The sequence below is a fragment of the Oenanthe melanoleuca genome, chromosome 21 (genome assembly GCF_029582105.1).
Source record: "Oenanthe melanoleuca isolate GR-GAL-2019-014 chromosome 21, OMel1.0, whole genome shotgun sequence".
NCBI classification, from domain to species: Eukaryota; Metazoa; Chordata; class Aves; order Passeriformes; family Muscicapidae; genus Oenanthe; species Oenanthe melanoleuca.
This window is the reverse complement of record NC_079354.1, coordinates 3650866-3672875: the sequence shown is the minus strand read 5'-3', so window position 1 is coordinate 3672875 and position 22010 is coordinate 3650866. Positions and strand designations below refer to the sequence as shown.

Genomic DNA, 22010 nt, shown 5'->3' with positions numbered 1-22010 from the left:
GGGAACAGCAGGTCTTCGTCCCTGCTGAGCTCCAGGAGAGAGGTGTGAGTGCACGGGTGGGTCTGGGCAGCTGGGAGCAGGATGCCCACTCAGCCCCTGGGCAGAAAGCACTGTGCACTCAGAGTCACGCTGCTTTATTGGGTACCAAGCCACAACTCAGATATTGCCTGGGAGCCACCTGGAGCAGCAGGGTCTGTCCTTTTGTCCCTAACAGAACTGGCAGGACACCACCTGCTATACAGACAGTAAAAATAAAAGTGTCTCTGTTCAAACTCGCAGCATCCGGGGGAGGTTTTGCACTTTCCATTGACCCAGGTACCGTGAGAGATGCGTGTTCCCCGCATTAGCCATCAGCATCAATCCTGTGAGCTGTGGGGGAAAACAAGGAATGGACACATGCTGGAGCCCACCATTGTACCAGGACAGGCAGGAACATCTCTGGCTGCTAAATAGACACAACTCAAATATGCCTGCAATGCACTTCTGGAAGCTCTGTCAGTCAGATGTGCTGCTCACACTGGGCAGGGAGCTGGTCTAGGGCAAACAAAGGTCTGAGCCCTTGAGCCAACCCACCAGAGTGCCAGTAAAAATTGTCACAAGCAGATACTAGTTTCACAGAGTCATTCCAGCACGGAAAAATAAGATAAATGGGGACAAGGAAAAAATCTGACTCAGGCCTCCATACATTAAATTCAGATCCCAAATGGCCACCCAGAAAGACACTGGCATCTGTGGGAGGCCTCTGCTTCCAGACCCAGTTAGAGGTACATACTAGCTCGTACAAACAGCTGCAGAGCTGCTGCTGAGCTCTTTTGGGCCTTACTCTAGAGACAAGTCATGGTCAGTCCATTCCAGTAACCCCAGTTCTAAACCCCAGAACCCCAGTTCTGTGTGCTTCACCACAGAGCTGAAGTAGTCCATCACTGGTTCCCCGAGGAAGATGCTGGGCAGTCTGTGCTACTTACATTGCTTTGGTATCCTAAGGGCCTCATTGTCAGCTGCCATCACTTGGTGCAGAACTCCTCGGAACTGATAAAGCACTTTCAAACTCTTCTCCTCACCCACACAAGGATCGTAGAAGCCTGGAAGCCCAGCCTTGAACCACAGAAAGACAGACTGAGCATCAGGAAATGTTCTCCAGCTGACCAAAACATTTATCAGTGCCAGGACAAGGTGTCATTAAAAAAACAGGAGTTTTGCTGCCAGCAAGGTGAGACACTGGGGAATCATCTCCACAAATTCTCTGGCATAAAAGTAAACCAGGGGGTTGGGAAGTTTCTAGTATACAGTCCCAAGGTCTGTAACACCCACTGTCTCACAATGAAGACACTGGCACTGGAAAAGCCCCGAGAAACAGAAGTTCATGGAAGTTTGTAATACTTGGTATGCAAATGGCATCTGTAAATTGATCCAGAGCCACTGGAGAGATCCCCTGGCAGGACACCACATGGTTCAAATGAAATTCTGGGCCACACATTTGAGTCCCTGAATCTGGGCTTTGACAGAACAGCTACGTACCTTGGAGGCCTCTGTAAGGATGAGTTTAGAATCCTTCACCAAGCATTGCAGAGGCACAGTCACGTCTATAACCTTCACCTTCTCATTCTTCCTGCTGTTGTCATTAACAAACTTCCCATACCAGGCGTTCACTATAATCAGACCTGCATTTCCCAGGAAATCACAACTGAGATGGAAGGCTTCCACTGACAAAAAAAGGTCATCCCAGACGAGCATTTTCTCTTGCTTTCAGTGAGATTTAATTCTCCTAGCCTGGATTCATGCTTCCCAACAAAGAACAAGATTTTTACTTGGGCATTTGTTAGCAACCTTCAGCATTAAAATGGACTGACAGGACCTCAGTGCCACACTGATATGACATTCCAAGTGGATTTCAGTTCACTTTGGAACATTCTGTGGAGAATTGCTAGTAACCAACAGAGATCAGATTCCCACTATGATCCAGGAACAAAACATGTAAGGGAGGAAACAGTGAAAGCTGAATTTCAAGACTAAAGTTTTTGCACGTGTTTATACACACACCTCTCTCTGGGGGACAGGTGAATCCAGACTGCTGTCTTCAGTCTGTTGATCCACTTCACACCATGTCCCAAGATAATATTCTGTGATCCCTCCTAACCTGGAGCTGAGTCATAGTGGGGCTCCCCCACTACGTGTGCAGGAGCAACTACGCTGCACTTCATCAGGAGTGGGAATGAAGAAGTAACACCTTTGCATTGTTCCTTCTTCTCTCCATATGTATAGAACAAGTAAATGATATCATAATCTTTACCCATTCTGGCTTCCTCTGCTTCAATTATCCTTCGGACTGCCTCCTGCATTAACCGGACCTGTCATAACACAAGTGGCAGAGCAGAAATCATGCAGGGTCAGACACTGTGGCCAAAGGAGAATAGTCCAGAGTGAAAAGTTTGCTTTCACTAAGGGGACCAAGTTACAAGAAAGACTCACAGCAGCTTCAGCCTCTTGCTTTTTCTGTAGGATATCGCTGGCTGTGTTCTCCCGCTGCTTCTCCAGCTCTCTGGCAGAGGGAAGGCAACATTACACCAGAAATACATGGCTGGGATTCAGAAACTGGCAGGGTCTGCTTACCCACCCAATTACAAATGACCCACAATCTCACACAAATGAGCCTGAGTGAGACTTCCTCAGGAATGTGCAAGCTCACCTCTCCTTCTGTGCCTTGAGGTAGGGTTTGATGACCAGCCTGTGCATGGCAAAGTAGATAACGAGAGGTCCCACAGTGGCATAGAACACGGCACTGGGAAGCAGCTGATCTGTTAGATGGACAGGGAAGAAGTAGGTCTGGCTGGCCCTATTCAGCCTGCAACAAAGAAGAGCAGAGGGATGGTAAGAGGAAAAGCAGAGCTGGATGTGCTTGATGAAGCACACTTAGCAGCAGTGCGTGCTGATGAACCAAGAGGAGATGAATGAGGAGCTCAAAAAGATGAAAGCCTGATAAACTGAAAAAGCCAACGGCAGGAAAGGCAGCTGACACCAGCCAGAGCCAGACTTTGAAGTAGCAGCTCGTGATAGTACCTGACCATTCTAAAGGTCTTTTTTTAATCTTAGGAGAATTTGCTTGGTCATTAATTTCAACAGAAAAAAGGACGAACGTCCTCACGGAAGAAGAGAAAATGCTTCTAGAGAAAGCCTGCGTTCGTAACACTGGCATGTGACTTCAGGGTAGGCAGAATATTTTTCTTATGTCTGTAGCAATATTTATTTTAAGAAGACGTGAGTTTCCTTGGGCCTGAATTCTTCAGGCCCTTCAGCAGTTTCACACTCCACCCATAGCTGGCCCCAATTCAAGTGCACCACAGAACAGGGACACTTAATGAGCTCTGTCCCTCTGTGAATTGCACCTTAATAGTTCAATCACCTGTATTAGGTAATGGTAATTCCCTAATTCAAGCATTCACTTGTATACAGCATAATACACATGGAATCCATCTCTACTAATATTTTCAGAAATCTTCCACTCACTTACCAGAGTGCACCAAATATCACTTTAAGCTGTATTTATCAGAATATTCTGATGCACACACACAGACAGGTGGCTCAGGCTGTGAGTCACACCTGTGGAAGGCACCCGCTGTTTATGATGGGCTCATAGCTTGGATTAGAGTTGAGGACAGTTGTACCCTCTCCCAGTGATGTATCAATACACCTGTATTGACCTGGGACTGGGACCTTCCCACCCAAATAGACCTTCCCACTGGAAATAGAATCATGGAGGTTATGGTCAGCCTCTGCAATAAAGAGTTGAGATCTTGAACTGACTTGATTTTCAAGGACACTCCTTGAGGAACACCAACGCTGACAGTGGCTCCTAAAACACTGTGTCGGGAAATCTTCCTCTCTGCTCCATACTCCACTATGGTCCCAAAGAAACCCGCCCTAGAATGACAGAACCAAATACTGTTAAGACAGAGAAGACACCTGGATTTCTCTTTACTGAATCCTGTAATTCCCAAATAAGTAAAGCATGGAAATGCATCTGTTTGCAGCAGATGTTGGCCTCTGGAAGATTCATGGTGTATCTCCAAGGTGAGATTTGACTTTCCAGTGTGCTAAGTAGTAAACAAGAACTTTTGGCTTTTTTATTGGAGATGATATAGAGTTATCATACACAAGTATTTTAAGTTCCACTTAACTGAAGAGGCACAAAGGGCCAAGCATCCAAGACATTCACTTCAGCCTTTACCAAAAGAGGCTCCCAAAGGCCACTGAAGCATTTGGTTTGTGTGGAATCTAGAGGCCTACAGCAGCAGGAGAGGACAGAGTCCTCAGGCTGTGAGCAATGTGAATTCCCTTTTGAGCACTTACTTGAGAGAACCTTTCACTCGTGTTTGATCCTCATCCTGAAACTTATGCTGGTAACTGACCATCATGAAAGAATGGGGGATTCCCAGCTGAAACACAAAGACACAAATGTATCAAAACATACCCTTGACCACTGCTGCTCCCCAATTTCCTTTCTCAACCTTGAAGCACAGAACACAAAGCAATGCTTGTCACTTACAACCTCTGCTGTCTGTGTTGTCTTGACCTTAATCTAAGCCAGCAGACATCACCTATGACAATGCCAAGAGCTGTGCTCTGCCAAACAGCTGGTTAGCTATATTAAGTCTAACATGAGATATTCCAACTGCTTCTTTAACCTCTAATCCCAAGGCAAAATACTGCTGGGACAGGAAGGTGAGGCTGCTCTCTCCCTCCCACCTGTGGCTCTCACCTGCATGGCCACAGTGAAGTGGCTGGTTTTGGTGTCCCGGACAATACTGGTGTTCATGGCTGACTGGATGCCCCACCTCCACTGCAAGTAGCCCATGGTGTTCTTGTCCAGGTTGCGGGCCAGGACTGTGGTGAGGCCGGGCCGGACCCCACGGGATGAGAACTGCAGGGCACAGTGTGTGGTGATGAAACTGGAGGAATAAGGAAAAACTCATCAGTGAAAAAAATACAGACCCCCAGGTGGCCTCAGAGTCCTTCTTGCCCAGGAACTTTGCTGAGTGCCCAGAGACCATCCTGCAAAAAGCATGATGCTTGAGGCTTTCAGGGAAAAATAAAAACTAAATCAGACTGCCTTGAGCACAGCAGCAGCCAGGAGAGCAGGCTATGTCCTGGTTTATTGTCTGTGCACAGACACAGAAGGCACTCAGCCTTCCCCTTCTTGCCCTGTGCAGATAACATCCTGGTCTCTGCAGAACAGCACATTGGGCTGGCTGGCAAGGAGCAGCCCTGCTATTATACAATCCTTCAGCATCAGCTCTAAAAACCAGCACTAAAGTACTCTCTAGGAACAAGAATCCTGACAAGCTCTAAGGAATGGCAGATTCACTAAATTCGAAAATATAAAGAGAGGGAACCTATACGAGCTCCTATGATGCCCTGACATGTGGCTCCAGTCAGTATTCTTCTTTGCAACCTGAGACCTCTATTCATTTGTGAACATACATGACACTAGTGGTAGATTTGGCATTATTTCCCTAAAAGATGACACAGTGTCTCCTGTTTTGCTGTCAGAAGCTCCCTCTCACACAGAGAAGCCTCAGAAGAGTTGCCTATTTTTCTTTCTGTTCCCAGAGGAAACTTCTGTTGCTCTGATTGGAGATCCTGCCTCAAGTATGAAAAATCATGACAAGATCAAGTACAAATCTAAAGATGTGGAACACAGACCTTCCTTAAACTGGAAATATGAAAAGGGAGGGCACCAACACACAGAAAGAACGCAGGCATTTTGACAATACAAGTATGACCTTAAGTCTAAAGCAAAAATGCCTTATTTTGTAGGACAGAAAACAAATCCAAAATTAATGTAGAAGAGGATTCAAGTCATTTAGTTCCTTATTCTGGAATATTAACCACTAGGCCATTTTTCTAATATTTACCATCTTGGTGTAAGATTACGAAATATCTTCAGCCCAAAGAGAGGTCCTTGAAGGTCTCCAGCTCCAAACTCCAGCTGTTGGAATGCACAGTGCCAGAGTGTTAGAAGAAAACATCCTTTACAACAGTGACAAAGTTTGTCACGAGCATCATTTTCATCACAGCTGTTTTACACATCTGAGTAACATTTACCACTTCTTTCAGCATCCTCCCTTTTCTGCAGCTTTGCATTAAGAAGAAAAGTTGTTTTGCTGATTTGGAGCTCATGGATAAAACAAAGTTTTTCAAAGCTACAGGTGACTAATATTGGGACCTGCTTTGGTCACTCCAGGGAGAGAACTCCTCCCTCACAAAATCCTAATGCAAATCAAAGTCCTCCAGACTGTCCATCTCAAACAAGACGACTTCCACACTCCCAAGCTGAGGAAGCAGGCTAGCAGGAGCTTGTGTGCAAGGAGGAAGGCACAGGCAGCTGCCAGCTACACCAGTGATGCCACAAGCACCTCAAACACAGCCCAGCTTCCAGGTGGTGCAACACAGGACCTTCCAACTGCTCAGACTATATCTGCTGGGGGGGGTTCAAACTATTTCCCCCGTAACTTCTTCCCATGCAAAGCAGTTTTGGAAGCAAAGGCCAACTATCACACTGCCCTGAAAGGCCTGCTCACAGCCCTGTGCCTTCAGACAGAGCAATCAGAAAGACTAGATACATCAAGTAACAATTCTGTCTGCACAAGTAAAGTCCAAATTGCAATGGCCAAATGGAGAGGGGAGAAAAATAAGAAAAAAAACAAGGTTTGGTCTTCCCTTTGTCTCAAATTCCTTTAAGAATTCCTTTTTCTACATTTTACAGAACACAGAAAATGAGAGATGAACCACAGCTAAAATTTCCCCCCCCCCCCAAAAAAAAAAATAGAACACCAGGTAATAGATTGAATATAAAATTGCATAAAAGGTGTACTCTTACCTCTCCCCATCCCTTGGCAGATGTCACTCGTCTCAGTGCAAGATTAATTGATCCCCCTCCATTCCCATTCTGGGTTGAAAGGTTACCAGACAGTATTGCTGTATCTGTGGAAGTCAGGGGTGCCTAAAAAGGAATATATTGTTTCCAGTAACTCTGATCCCAGTTCATACATTTAGTACAAGTTCTGCAAGGACATAATCACCACCACAGAGTGTAAATGGCAGAGTGTAAACATCAAGCATGGCAAAAAGTCAGATAATTCTTTCAGTACCAGACACTTGAGACACCTGTAATGTACCACCCTGAACCTGACCTTGAGCTGTAAACCATTCTTATCTCTCTAGTAGACTAAATTTCTGTAACTCTCTGAAAGAGGAAATGCTTCCCATCCTTTTCCTTATGCACATCCTCAAGCCTGGGTGCCATTTGCTTTCAAACACTGAACTCACCCCATTCAGTGAGAACTGGGCACTGATCATCTCCACTGGCAGGAGGACAGGACCACTGCAGCCCACAGAGCAATTGCCCAAAGGCTACAGAACCAACCCACCATTCTGCTGGCCCCAAGCTGCCTCCTCCCACCTTTACTGGCCACTGTGTCCCCCTTCCCAGTAACACTGAGAGCCCCTGAGCAGTGTGCTCTGTGTTCTGAGGTGCTTCATTCACTCACACCCTGCTCACATTGCAGTGTTCACCCTCCTCACCTCGATGGACTGGGATATGTGCATTTTGTTTATCTCAATCTGGGGAAAGCTGCTCCCAGGCACATCTTCATATTCTTCATCATAGCGATCAAACAGGTCAGTGGCATCTATTCCCACACTAATTGTTCCCTGAGGGATGACAAGTGGAACAGGCATTTAGCATTAGCAAACATCTGGCATACACAGAACAAGTGGCTGAACCATCCCTGTGTATGATTACATTTTTGTGCAGTTTTCCATTGTTCTGCAATTACTTTTACCACTTTAAAATGCATTTCCTAACGCACAAGACAGAAGTGAATGATTACAATATTTCAAAACAGCAATATAAATCATCAAACAGACTGGAGAAAAGGGAGCTTCTCAGCACAAACTCAACTTGTAATTCTGGGAAATCATTTTTCTATTGTGACACATTACAGAAGCAGGTAGAACACCTTTACATAGCAGGTTTCCTCTTCCTCCACAACTGACTGTGCTCTGTCAGTATTTAAAAGTTGAAATAATATATTCTAGAAATTTATTTTCTTCAATGGAACTTGGTCAGAGAACTTCTACAGGCTTCTTCTTACGAGTTACTTAAACCGACTTAGTACTGAACTGTATAATTCATTTGCAATTGACCTTGTTAATAAAATATTTTCATTTCTTTTTCATATTTTGTTTATATTTTGTGATCAGAAGGAAGATTTAACAAAGACATACTTTTAGCAAGTGGTAAATATTTCCTTTCTCAGACCATAGAAAAACTTATTCCTACAAAATCTAGGCCACAGCACAATTGTCTGGCTACCTGCTGCTGTGCTCCCTCAGACTAACTGCAGGAGTGTGTTTTTAGAAAAGAGCACAATTAGGTACTTGTCTGGGTCATATAACTTCAAGAGGCTTTGGAAACCTTCCCTATGGACCCATCTGACAGCATCCCAGCTCCTATAAAACATACAGATTGCAATAAAAACTCCCCTCTGTGTACAAGCATCAACTGAACTCTGAGCAGTTTGTATATGGAAACTCAATAGCTGGGTAGCTACAAACCCCACCCACACTAAGGCCAAGCATGGCTGGAATAAATCCTTATTTCAGTCTGAGGGAGCATTTTTCTTTGATTGCTCCACTCTAATCAAATGCTGGACCGTAAATAAAGGAAGAATTGCAGAGTCTGACAGGACTTGAACCTTTTCTCTGCCTGGAGTGATCGATTTGCTGTGGAGATTCCCATCTTCTTCTCAGTGTCTATTTTCTGATTATTTATGAAGCAAAAATTGGATAAATATTTTAAAACTGAAAGGTGTTATTTCCACTAGAACCCTGGAGCAGGGGTTGTGCCCCAGCTGTTTACTACCTTGTTCACCCTTGGCAGCTGGTGAATTTCAGAGCAATTACAGTCACTGTTTTGTGTGGTGGTGGAACCAACAACCAGCTCCTGCCCTTTCTGCACTTTCGGGAACCATCTGCAAAGTCACCTTCAAACAACTCCAGACCCTACAGCTTCTCCAGTTTCAGCCCTCTCCTGTGCCATGCTGCTCCTTGAAACAAGGCCAAGTGAAGAGGGAAGCAATGGAAAACCTCTAACCACCCTGTAAGGGTGGTTCTGTGCTAGCAAACACCCATTTGGAGACCACCTCGATGTACTTGGCTTACTGGTGCCTTTGGAAAGATGCACCAAGATCCACACGCAATCCTGAAATTCATTACACCTCCTTTCTCTAAAACACACTCAAAAATATTAGGATTTCCTTTTTCACACGTATGAACTGTACAGCAAATATGCCTCCCAAGGAAAAACGGAAAACACCTGAACCTCTCCATGAAAATCCACAAGATCTGTTCAGAGAAAAGGAGTGTCTCCCTGTTCCCTCCCTGTTCCCCAGCTGAGCTCCTACTCTTCTGCATTTCCTTAAGGTGAGAGGTGGACCCTGGGCAGACCCTTCACCTCCTGCCAAGCAGGTGAAGTCAACCTTGGAGGGCTGTGGATCCTGGCAAGGAAACTGGTTCAGGCACAAGCACAGGAACAGCAGCAGATGGTAAAGTTAAAAATATTCCCAGAGAACAAGAGCACCCCTATGCCTCCGGATAATGGAGGGGACTGCTGCTGTTCCCTGCTCCCATCAGCCACCTGCTCTGACCACGGGAAATGAGGAGCCCTCCCCGAAGGAAGAGCAGCAGGAGAGAGCTGTAACGCCTGCTCAGAAGTCAGTGGTGCTGCAGTGCACGGCACAGAGCAGCAGTTCAGCAGGGCAAGAAGCAGGAGTGGCACTGTGGAACCATTAGAGCTGGGATTAGCTTTTAAAATCACCTTTATTTGCCAACCTGTGAATACGAAACAGGCTTCACTGATGGAATTCGTAGATGTGCCAGAGGAAAATATACTTCCTCCTTACTTTTTTCTTAGGAATTTACCTTCAGGAAGGTGAGACCTGGAAGTTGTGCCAGGCTTTGCCTTGAGGGGACCTACATATTGACCTTCCACAGCAGGAAAATAACTGGATTTAATTTCTCCTAACAGGAAGCGGTTCTTCTTAAACCTAGTAATGAACTTTTCAACCCTTCTGCACATCTTTGAAAGCAAAAACAAAGCTCTAAAAGCAAATAGGAGACTTAATTTCAACCCTCCAAATTGCCTACATCTGGTTATTGCTCAACATTTCTGGTTAAAATGCTTTATTTTTGTGGAACTGTTTTATAGAACCGACAAAATGTTGGAAATTTTAAAGTAACTTGCGCTCGTGTATGAAATGATCACAGCTGCGCTCCCCAATTCCACAGGAACACTGCCTGGAGAGGCATTTCCACCGGCTGCCAGCCAGCAATTGCTGTAAACACCCAGATGGCTAATTTTATCCCAGGACACAGGCTGAGGCTCACAGTGCAGCCTGCAGCCACGGCGAGGCGCCCAGGGAAAATGTCACAGTCCTGAAGCAGGAGCAGCACGGGGAGATAACTGTGCCCCTCTCTGAAAACATCTCTCTGACCCCATTCACCTGCACCTCCAGCAGGGATAGTTTGCCCTGTCTGGCTTGTGGCACCCAGAAATCCCTTCCTGCCTGGAATAAAGCTGTCAACAGATACTCACACAACACTTTATGCTTGTTTACCCTTCCAGTACAAACCAGTTTTTAGTGTCTATGCACTGCCCACAGCCTAGGGATATGTACAGCCCAATTGCTTTGCTAAGAGCAGTGCAGATCCAAAGGCCAAGGTGCCAAGGTGAATGTCCCTAAATATCACAGCTCTGCTTAGATGGATGTTTTCCTTAGGATCCACTGCAATCTCACATCTGTCCACTCCGAAGACATTGTGATTTTACACTAATATATGAATTAATTAATAGTAGATGCAGCTCTTGGATAATGTTAGTCACTGCATAAGAACCAAGATTTTTGTGATTCAACAAGCTTTGAAACTTCAGTTAGGGACCATCCTGACAAAACCCAGGTTTGCCCCACACACTCCTCAAGCAAAGGCACTGAGAGTCTGAGCTACGGTTACTCTGGACAATGGCCATGTCTATCTCTCCCTGCCATCCCAATGATATTCCTGAGCACCTCTGACCAGCCAAGGTTAGCTGCAAGGTGAATCACTCCAGGTCAGAGTCTGCTGCTCAAACAGATTGAAATGGGAATGGCATCTGGGATGATTCTCATCCTGAGGGCATGATCATGCTTTCCAAAAACAGGCACTAACTGCGACACTGGCAGACCCCAACTCTGTTCAGGTTGACTTTCCTCACTGTGCTGCTGCCCAGCTGGCTTAGGGTTGCCTCAGATTTGTTCCTGGTTTCAAGCTGCATTTGACTATCTCCCTGCATTGTTGTGACACTGCAGCAGTGCCAAAGGGAAAACTTGTCAGGTAACTGCAGTGAGTTACATTTTATTTAGAAAACTTGGAAAGAAATCATAAATATTTCAGTGTTAGGTCTATTTTCTGAAAATTGCTGAAAAAGGTATTTTGTCCCAACATGTTTCTCTAAGAAAAGAAGAATGTTCAGTAGGGGATTGTTCATAGAATGAACTGTTTGCCTTAAATTATGCAGAGAAACTGCATATGCAAAAAACAGAAAGTCATGCAGCTTATGTATACACCTGAGGGGCTATTTCCTACAGGTCCTCACCTAGGCTCAGTACACCCTGCACACTGGTGTTGATAACAGACCACTCTAGAGACCAGGATTAAATCTTTGCTTGCTTACCTTTGGATTAGTTCGCTGCTGCAGTCTCCTCTCTTCCCTCTCTCTCTGCAAACGCTCAAATTCTTCCCTGATTTCAGCTGCAGTTCTCTTTCGTTCCACAACCTGCTCAAAAAGAAACGAAAACCAGACAGAGGCTGCTCAAGGCATTGCAGGGCTGGGGGGTCAGAGACTCTTGGATGCAGGATGCACTAACACACTGCCCTGGCTGCCGAAAGCCACTCTGCACCAATTTCAATAGAGTTTGGAACAAAGCACCTGGGCCGATGAAAGGGCATATATGAGATAAAACCCCATGCCTTGAGAGAAGGGAAAATGGATTTGTTATTTCCATTCCCTTGAGAAAACCAGAGCAAAGAGCTTTCCAACCACAACTACAAGAAACTGCAGTGCAGTTGTCACCCTCAGCGATCCATTAACTGTTCTACCAGGTGTGGACACAAAACCAAAAATAACTGAGTGTCTCTGGCCTGAGGTAAATTGATTCTGTGAGAGTTGTGTGATTTTAGGCTATGCTGGTTCACAGCTGCTTACCTGACATGGCTCAGGGAATGAGGGTTTTACACAGGCCCAGTTTTGGAATGGATAGAAAGAGTATTGGATTTGGCTTTTTAAAATAAGATGAAGTCTGCCAAAAGCAGTTCAAAAACATCTGTTACATGCTGGATCTGCTCCACATTTCTAGCAACTGACTCCAAGTTTGACCTTGATGCTGACCTGACCCAGTACCATAGGATTCTGCTTCAAGCAGCACAGTGCAATCAACTAGGGCTGGCAGAGGCCAGCAAGGGACTCGAGAGCTGGACAGACATGAATGGGCAAGTTCTGTATCAAAGCCCATAAAACCCAAAACTAAACCAAAGCATAACCACAAAAAACCTCAACCCAACCCACTCCACCCTAAAAAGCCCAGGAACAAAAAGTAATTTCAAACTCAGAAGCTAGTCAATGCTGAAAAAAACAAGTTTCAAATGAAAAAGATGGGACTAGTTGGACAATAATGACACATTTGTCTCAGATAAAGATGTTGCCTGTCATGGTAATATCCTTCCAGGGAACTCTGAATGTCAGGTTTATTGTTCTCTTGTCAAGTGCAAAACCAAAGGGCTCTTTGAAAATCCATCATGGTGTTCCAGCAGGACAGAGAAAGACAGAAATAACTAACCAAGGATGCCTTCAAACCATCAGGCATTTATTACCAGCCAGGTGTCAGTGCAGCTGATAGAACAGTGGCAGATAAAGGGGGGCTTAGTCAAGGCCACTGGCCATAACATGCTCAATTTCTCTCACCTCCCAGCCTTCCATCTCCAGTCCTCTCCTCCCATATATGTCATAGATGGCTCTGGTCTGCGGATCACTAAGTACTGTAAATTGAAACCAAAAGAGAGGAGAGAACTCAGTTCTGGGTCTTCTCAGATTTCAGACCAAAACAGTCACGATATTTGGAATTCAAGCACAAATCCTGGAAACATCTTGTTCTACAGTTGCACATGAAACCCTCTGATGCTTCCACATACTTTATTGAGAAGACATACTGACTTTTCCCCCCAAAAACCCCAATTTTTTTCTTCTTCTTTTTCTAAAACAAGAAAGTGGAAAGAACACAAAAGACATGCAGCCTAAGTGAATGTGCAGGGAGGGTTTCTAACACTGCTTTCTTTGAAGGTGACACAAGCCCTCTAACAAACATGGATATTATGAACAATTTGGCCACAGCAGTCCCTGGGCCCTTCCTGGGATTGGCACCCAGCTGTCTGGCTTTCAAAGCTCTGTGGTGCTTCCTTTGATCTTCCTCACCATCCATGTCCACTGATCCTTTCCCACCTAGTCCCTACACATGGTACATGACAAGCACCAACAAAGTGATTTCCATGAGGCAGTTTACACTTTGTCAAATATCAATAAGGGGTAATAGCAAAGCTTTGTGTTGAATCTTAACATCCCAAAATGTCACCCAACACAAAATACAACAGGAGACTGTAAAACAGTTACTTTAGAAAAAGACTGGGCACAGAATTAGGAAGAGTCTCTAAAGGTTAAGGCATATTTAAATGCATAAACTCCTATAACACATCTTTCTGTAAGAAAAAATAAATCAAAAAATCATCACTATTTCCTCCTCCCAGGTTCCAAGACCACTTTATTATTATCATGTATTTCTTGAGGCTGTGGGAAAACTGATGTGTCCCTAGGGAGGTGGAGGAGTAGAGTAAGGCAAAAAGAGGCTTATATTGGTAATTGAGTTTTAGTCTGAACTAGTTGAATATTACTGGACTTGCTAAATGTCACAGGCAGACACTGCTTTTTATGAATTCTGATAAAATGGATCTTTTGTTGTGTAATACTAAGAGTTGGAAGAGGAGAAAGAGAAAATAGGCAGGAGGTGGAGTGTCTCTTTTTCAAGATGTCGAAATTCTTGCTTGTAACATATTACACTCACATTTGGTACTAAACGAGTACCAATTTCCATGTTCATTGCAAGGCAGAGCCAAGAGGAGCCAGAAAATTCAAAGGGAAGCTGCTGCCTCGAATGTAAGGCCACTCACCACACTAAAGTGAAATTACTGAAGCATTATGAGTTTTTTTCTGCATGTCATCAAGGTCAGACTTTCCCCGCTCTCCCAGCAAAAGCTTCCTCATGTCCTAGCACCTAACCTAGGGACAACAGGAAAGACTCCACACATGCACAAGTCCAACTTATCAGTCAAAACCAGGAGTGTAAAAAAGATTCACTCATATTTGAGGTTGAATGGTGGAATATTTATTCGGCATTTTGGTTTAGTTTCTCTTTAGGCTCCAGGACTGAGTGCACCAGGTTTGTAACATGGATGACTCCTACCAGCTTCTAATCCACCTGCACTCCAGGTGCAACTTGCACATCAGGATTTAAGTTAAATTCAGAGTATTTGAATAGGGCCTTGGCACAAAAATAAACTCTAACTGCTATGAATCAGTTGTCCTCCTCTCAGTCTGAGCATACAGAAGAACTTGCTAGAAATGGAGACCACAGGCAAGTGACAGGGAACAGAACCCAGAGATGCAGCAGTTCATCAGTACAATATGAAATTGCCTCTCTGTTTGAAGCTTTTCAGTCTTATTCTCCTACAGAAGAGGTTTTCACAAGTAAGGGAAGTGATGAGAAGATAATTTATAAAATGCAGGAGGTAAGACAGACATCTCATTCCCTGCAGCATTCCTCTGACTTATGGTATAGAAGCTGGAAACAGCATTGGTAACTAACAGCAAACTTACTACTTTGTAATGATAAATAACTTGAAAAAGCATGAAGGCACAGCTCTCCCAGGAACCCCCTGCAAAGCTCAACCTCCCCCTGACCTTCATACGCTTGGTGGACAAGGTTGAAGAGCCGCTCAGCCTGGGATTTGAGCTCGGGGTCGCGGTGCTTGTCGGGGTGGTACAGCATGCACAGCCGGCGGTACGCGGCCCTCAGCTCCTCCTGCGAGGCCTGTGGAAACCAAAAATGATCTCAAGGACAGCCAATGCCATTTCCAAAAGGCCACTCTAAAGATCAGCCCTGAAAGGGAAGTCTGACAGCTGCTACATTGCACTACTTTGGCCCAAAATCAATAATGGATTATTGCTTCATTACATAAGTTAAGAAAATATTCAATTATCACACCAGGATTGTCCACATTACCCATAGTGCAACAAGGGACCTCAACAGCTCATCAGTGTATACTCAAGGTATAAAAAATTACACAAAACACCCACCATCCAAGCAATCAGCATCCAGACATCAGTTAGGCAACTACAATCCCCTCCAAATCAGAAGAGGAAGAAAAAGCAAAGTCGCCTCAGATAAAAATACATAAATCAAGAGATGTACAACAAATTCTACCCATATTTCAATTTTAACCTTCAAAGGGACACTGTAACTATTCAAAAGCACTGACTTTCCACAGCTGTAGAGGTAAGAAATGTAAACCAGCAGTTCTACACTCATCCCAGTACACTCCCCAGTACCCCACCCTGCTCCCCAGCAGGGTCTGTGCTGTGCTGCAAAGGAGGAAGGTGCATCATCTGTCCACAAAGCCACAGGCACATAACCATGAGAACAGAGTGCCACCAATGCATCAAGAACGAACCCGCCTTGTCCTTTACCACAACCACTCTGGGACCTCAGATGGCACCTGGCCTTGTTCCAAGGAACGGATGGCTCTCTCAGAATCAATAGAGAAAAACCCCTGCTCCTTCCATTATCATCTCCCAGCAATGTTATTTTTGGACTTTAGAGAGCTAATCTCCCCTTTCTCACCTCATCCTGCTACATCCCTTGCATTGCAGCTCCTGTCCACTCCTTGGAAGTGCAGGTGCTAAAAACAACCAGAACTTCCCCCAGGCAGAGTTGCAAAGAGCCCAACCATCCAGTTCCCAAACTGTACAGGCAAGAACCAGTTCTTGGGCACAGGAAGCCATTCCTAGAGGAATACCCAGAATAAAATAACCACGACCTGATTGTCCAGGCTGTCCTCAGGGGCTGCCACAGTCAGGACTCAGTGCAGTCAATGAGGGGGGCACTCAGACAGAAGTGGATTTACAGGCACAAATTCCATTTACTGTTAACACCCTTCAAGAAGCAAAGCTGACACAGGTTCCTACCTTTCTCTGGGGAAAAAAATTCCTAAAAGATAATTTCTTAAAGTAACATCTTTTTTACCACTTGTGGCAAGAAGGTTTTCCATCACAGAAACGCACTCCTTTGTGTCACAATGCCAGGAATCTCTTTAGATTTGAGAACAGCTCAGAATGTTTTTTCTGCATTTTTGTATTGTTGCTTATTAATGTTTTGAAATGATATGGCAAAAGGGGACCTGCCAAATTTGCTGGTCCCAAGACAGTAAGGACAGCTACAATTAGCTTTTTTCTTTTGACTACCTTGTGCTTTCTCGGATATCAAATTTAAACTCGACTGGGAAAGCAGAGGAACATATAGGCCCAAAATGGCATTTCTAAATCAAATTAATGATAAATGGTTTAATGTGCTATTGATTATATAATAGAAATGAGCAGGTTCATTTTTCATAAATGCCATGTTCAATAAAATGTTAGATTGGGCATTTCATCATCACTGAGTAGTTTGGGTCATTGGCTCAATACTCCATGAGCAACAGCCTCTTCAAAACCACTAAAGAAACCCTGACATAGTTTTTAGACTGCCAGAAAATGTAGTCACAAATAATTGCATGTAAGTTACATTTTTATTACCAAAACTGGTCAACATTAAAAGAGTGCCTCATTTAAGATCTTAAACACTGCACCATGTTTTCAGCAGACTAAGACGTCTAAAAGATGAACCATTCACACACACACAGAGCAATTCCTGCTCACAGGATCCTGCCTCCATGGAGTCACTGCAGTTCCAAGCTCAGCTGCCACACCACTCTGTGCTCAGCACCCAGACATCCACAACATTCACTACATGACAGTACGGCTGAAGATAATTAGCAAGGGGCAATTAACAAAGCACGTGCTCCTCTCTATTGGAATGACTCCCTTGCAGACTCCTTTAATTCAGTTTCCAGCTCTCCGATGTACAAAACCTGAATGTCCTGCTCTGGCTAAGTTAACCATTAAACTTCCCCCAGCAGTCACAACACGTGCGCAGCTCCCACCTCTCTGCTTTAACCTCTGCACGCTGCTGACGTTTTGGAGGGGAATTACGAAAGCTCCCAAGGAATGTACAAGCATGACCCTGCTGGCTTTGAACCGGACAAGGGCTCGAAATTTTTTCAAAAGGAGCTCAGCATTAGGGAGTTCTGCAAGCAGCGTGATCATCACACGCTGTTCCTTCAGGAGTGCAGCAGATTCTCACACGAGGCACAGGAGACTCAGCTCAGGGACTGACAGGAGTCCCAAAGGGAATTCTTCCAAGATACCAGATTGAATCGCTTCCAAGTCTGGATCTCCTATTGCAGTAGTGGTGGCTCAGTATGAGCCTTGTCCAACTGAAATGGCCACACTCAGGCTGATGGACTTCACGGGCTGTTTATACATATTTATACACACACAAATATATATATATAACATCTATATCGCAGTTGTACTTGCTGAAACAAACTACAGCACAGTTCCTACATCCAGATCTTTTGAGATCTACCTATTACTATAAAAAAAACAGCTGCCTCCCAATAAGTTCCAAACTGTTCTGGTGTAACAAACCTACACCAATTAACGTCCATCTATTTCGAAAAGTGAAATCAAGGACCCTCGATCCTCCCTTTTTTGGCGGGAAAAATGTTTTGCAAAAAAAACCTGGCTGTTTCCAAACTGGAAACGTTCGGGAAGCCTCCACAGCCGCGCCCGAGCCCGAGGGCACGCGGGTGTATCCCATCCCGCGTGCGCCGAGTTGCATCAGGAGCACCAGGGAGCGCCCAAACCGCCGCAATTCGGAACAAATCACGCATTTCTCGGCCTCAGCCGGCGCCCACCCGCCGCACTCAACCGGGAGCCCCGCGGCCCGGCCCGAGCTCTCCCGCCCCGCCGCCGGCAGCAGCAGCAGCAGCAGCAGCAGCAGCAGCCCGGGCCGGGCGGAGGACACGCCGCAGGGGCGCCACTCCCGTCGCTGCGGGACGAGGGTCTCACCCCGCCCTGCCCTGCCCTGCCCCGCCCCGCCCCGCCCCACACGGCCCCGGCCCCGCGCGGCCCCGCGGCCGCACCTCGCGGCGCACGTTGAGGAGCCCATAGTAGTCCTCGTTGTCCGGCGCCTCCTCGCCCAAGGCCGCCGCCATCGTCCCGACCTCTCACCCCGCGCCGCGCGTTGTGGCGCCCCCCGCCGGCCCGGCGGTCCCACCTCCCGCGCAGGCGCGTGGGGACGGCCCCCGCCTTCGACTCCCCCCCCTCTTCCCCCGGGCGTGTGCGTGTGCGCGTGCGTGTGCGTGGCGCGCGAGCCGGGAGGCGGCGGCGGCGGCGGAGGCGGCGAGGGGTGAGTGAGGGCGGGAGGGACGCAGAGAGAGAGAGAGAGGGAGAGAGAGAGAGGGCGCGGACCGGCACTGACCGGCACCGACCTGGTCCGCCGCGCTCCGCTCCGGCCACGTTCCCCTCGTTCTTCGTTCGCCCCGGCACTCTGGCGCGTCTTTGCCGGCTCTCCGTGCTTTCCATGTCTCGCCATGCCCCAGCGGCGGCTGTGGCAGTGCCGTGGGTGCTCAGGGCCTCGGTCCGCCCCGTTCCCGGGGTATAACGGGAAGGAGAGCGACCGCGACCGCCGGTGCCCGTGCCCGGTTCCTCTGCCGGTGCCCGTCTCGGTGCCGCAGGGCCCTCGGTACCTGCCTAAAGGGCAGTCGCTCGCTCCGGTCATTTGCGGAACCTGTAGGAGCAGACGGTACCACGAGGCCTCTCTCCCCCGTAACAAGAGGGCGATTTCCACACCGTGCTGTCACCATCGAGTGAGCGGGCTGGCGGAGGGCAGTGGGGAACTCCGGCAGCCCGGTGCGGCGGAGGGTCCCGGGGCAGATCTGCCTGCACGGCACCCGAAGGCGAGCTCAGCCGAGCTCGGCGATGCCAGACCCGCGGGCACAGCGCGGCTGGTGGGGGCACACCGTGGGCAGAGCGTGTGCTCGTTTGTCGCCAGTAGATCCGGAACAGTTTCCCTTGCATCAATAGCGCTGCTTTGGCTTTTGGCGTAGAGAACGCGGACCTGGGGTTCTCGCTGTGCTGCCCTCCCCGATGGTGGGTTAACTCCCCAGAGCCGACCAGAAATGGAAGGGAAATGCCCCCAAAGTGTGCAAAGCTCAGAGCTTCTGGCAACAGAACTGCCCAGCCGGTCCGCTAACGTGAACGTCGCTTAGAGCGTGCTTTAAATTAATACTGTGATAAGGCTGTCAGGAAGAAAAATAACGCCTTTCCTGCTCATGTATGGATGTTGCCCAGTGGCTGCATCTGATCTGTGTGTGGGGATGCTGGAGTGGTTTTTGGGTACTGCTGTCTGTAAAGAGGAATGTTTGAAAGACCACTCATTAACACCAGTGCAGCCCAATGTGAAGCTTTAACCACATTCTCACTTCAAAACTCAGCTAGTCTGCTTTGGATTTTATCTTCACATAACTTTTATTTGAAAAGAACGTTTTTGAAAAGGAACATTTTAATATTTAATAAGATTTTTTTTTTTTCCTGATACAAAGGTAGTTAACAAGGAAGTATTGATTGTATTATAGCAGTTCCTCTGCGCTCCTGGTGAGCGAGATGCAATGCTTGGAACGAGAGATGAACAAAGCCTCCCTTTCTGAGAAACCATGCGGAAATGGGTCTGTTCTGCGGGGAAACACCTCCAGCACTGCTTTTCCTCAATGAACCCACCTGCTAGACAGATTTTTTTTTTTTTTCCCCCGTGGTTTAGGAGTCATTGAGTCTGTGCAAGAATGCAAAGGAGATTCAAGTTGTGAGGATGTCAGTTGCCATGGCAACGCTATTTCCCATGGATTTTGGTGCTGTCGTAATTATGCTCTTTTTATAACTGATTTGGGAGCTCTGTAGTCCTTGGGGATTTAGTGCCAGAGTGATTGGGGTTCCTTCCCCTCACCAGATTGATCTAACACTTTCCTGAAAGACCCAGCTGCTTGTTGCCAACGCTGGCTCCTGTTCCCTTGCATCACAGATGATTCAGGGGAATTTTCTGGGAACGTTCCACAGGTGTCACATCTTGGCAGGGAAATATAGGAAGAGAGAAATACGAGTTTAGGGAGCTAAATATGAACTGTGCTTTCTAAGGATGTAGAGAGAGCTCTTTAAAACCCTGCATTATAACAGAGGACATGTAACATCTATGGCAAAAAGCAATCTGATGGGAAGAAGAAAAAGGAAAAAAAAAAAGAAAAGTACTTGTTTGTGCTTTGCTGACTTGCCAAGGTTTGGCTTGGGGTGTGATATTCCTCTTCCCACATTGGTACTTGGAGGTGGAAGCTTTGTGGTGCTGTGTAGGGGACAGTCCCTGCAGCAAGAGAAGCAGCCCCCAGGACTCAGGTCCTGGGTTTAGCTAGGCGTGTGTTATCAGACCTGTGACACTGTGGCTGCTGCTTCAGTGCTCTCTAGTAAGCTGTGAGTAGCCTTGCTAGTGGTGATTCACCTCTGCTGTGGTAGAGCCAGAGGAACCTTCATCATGGAATCTGTTCTGGCAAGTGGGCTGGATGGAGCTGCCATCCCTGTCCATGAGGGTGGCAGGAGACACTGTGAGGGGCCCAGTGCAGCAGATTCTCTCAGTGACTGGGATCACGGAGTCAGCGCTGGGATCCTGTCCCCTTGTGGAGTGGTTTTGGTAATATTAACTTTAGTTCCATCGCAGCTCAATGGAGGGAAAAACTAGAAAGTGCCATAAATTCAGCCGAGCTTGTCAAAGCTGTCAAGTTACCCCCTGACAAAGCTCCTATCTGAAATGACTACAGCATCAGCTGGAGGGGATGTGTGTGATGGGGTGGCAGCTTAGCACCGTTACACTTGTGATGTACTGTCATTGGGGGCTCCTGGGCACCACTCGAGGGTGCAGAGTTAGTTCTTAAATAAAAAAATCTAAAAATCTAAGGGTGTAGACCAGCATCCTGCCCTCTGTTCTCAGCCAGAGTAATGCTGACTGCTGAATTCTAGTAAAGGTCTTTTTTGGCCCATTTGTTAGTATTAGGAATCCAGAGACATAATGTCTTTGCACGTATAAAAGGTGCTATTGATTTCCTGTTACCGTTGTCCTGAAATGTGCACGGGGTGTCTATGGAGCAGTGACAATCCTCCATCACTAGCTTTATGGGAAAAGAATGCTTATTGAATCTCTTCCCATAAAATATAATCTCTTTCTCCCTTCCAGAATTTGCTGGCCCCTGTGGGAGTCCCTTATGTTATGCCTTTGAGAAAATTGATTTTTTTTGTCTCTGCTTTGTACACTCATGTTTAGTCTTATTTTTAATTTGGCTCATGTGATATGAAGGCTTCCCTAACATTAAATATGCTTTCTCAGTCTTGTATTACTTCTCTTTCATATAGATTAACACTTTGAGAATGTTTTAAAGTAAAATAAAGATATTGGCCTGGCACAAGTCTCTCTTGTTGTTGTTGGGAATTTTTTCAGTCTGAGTGAGTCATTGCCCTGCTCCTTCTCTCCAGGCAGAGCTGAGGCACTGACAGCTTTTCAGCTGCTTACAGGTAAATTTGGGGTAAGTTTCTGGAGTGAGCACACACTGATTGATCATGGCTGAATGACACCATAGCCAAGAGCACAATTTGCACTGTTGTCTGCACAAGG

At 46.4% G+C, this 22010-nt stretch overlaps 2 protein-coding genes across 2 annotated transcripts in view; one reads left to right on the top strand and one right to left on the bottom strand.

The window, feature by feature from the left end:
* Positions 1 to 118: 118 nt before the first annotated feature.
* On the bottom strand, positions 119 to 18601 carry DNAJC11 (DnaJ heat shock protein family (Hsp40) member C11). The gene is made up of 16 exons (XM_056508369.1): positions 18445 to 18601; positions 15104 to 15233; positions 13058 to 13131; positions 11771 to 11872; positions 7582 to 7710; positions 6878 to 7000; positions 5913 to 5986; positions 4757 to 4946; positions 4348 to 4433; positions 3802 to 3918; positions 2687 to 2842; positions 2470 to 2539; positions 2291 to 2348; positions 1519 to 1661; positions 966 to 1095; positions 119 to 369 (listed from the first exon to the last, which is right to left on the bottom strand). Exons 1-16 carry the CDS (start codon positions 18514 to 18516, stop codon positions 344 to 346), a joined length of 1680 nt encoding a protein of 559 aa, XP_056364344.1. The 5' UTR covers positions 18517 to 18601; the 3' UTR covers positions 119 to 343.
* Positions 18602 to 18620: 19 nt separating this feature from the next.
* The window catches only part of CAMTA1 (calmodulin binding transcription activator 1), a 239814-nt gene continuing 236424 nt past the window's right edge, over positions 18621 to 22010 (top strand). The window contains exon 1 of the mRNA XM_056508365.1: positions 18621 to 18710. The gene's annotated coding sequence lies outside the window, so the exon portion shown is untranslated. The remainder of the gene's footprint in view (positions 18711 to 22010) is intronic.

Excerpts from the sequence above, each read along its gene's own strand:
- DNAJC11 (XM_056508369.1), bottom strand. The coding sequence starts at position 18,516 with ATGGCGGCGGCCTTGGGCGAGGAGGCGCCGGACAACGAGGACTACTAT. Across the intron at positions 11,873-13,057 it reads TGGAGATGGAAGGCTGGGAG|GTTGTGGAACGAAAGAGAAC; the intron begins GTGAGAGAAATT and ends CTTTTTGAGCAG. Across the intron at positions 2,540-2,686 it reads CTCAAGGCACAGAAGGAGAG|AGAGCTGGAGAAGCAGCGGG; the intron begins GTGAGCTTGCAC and ends TCCCTCTGCCAG.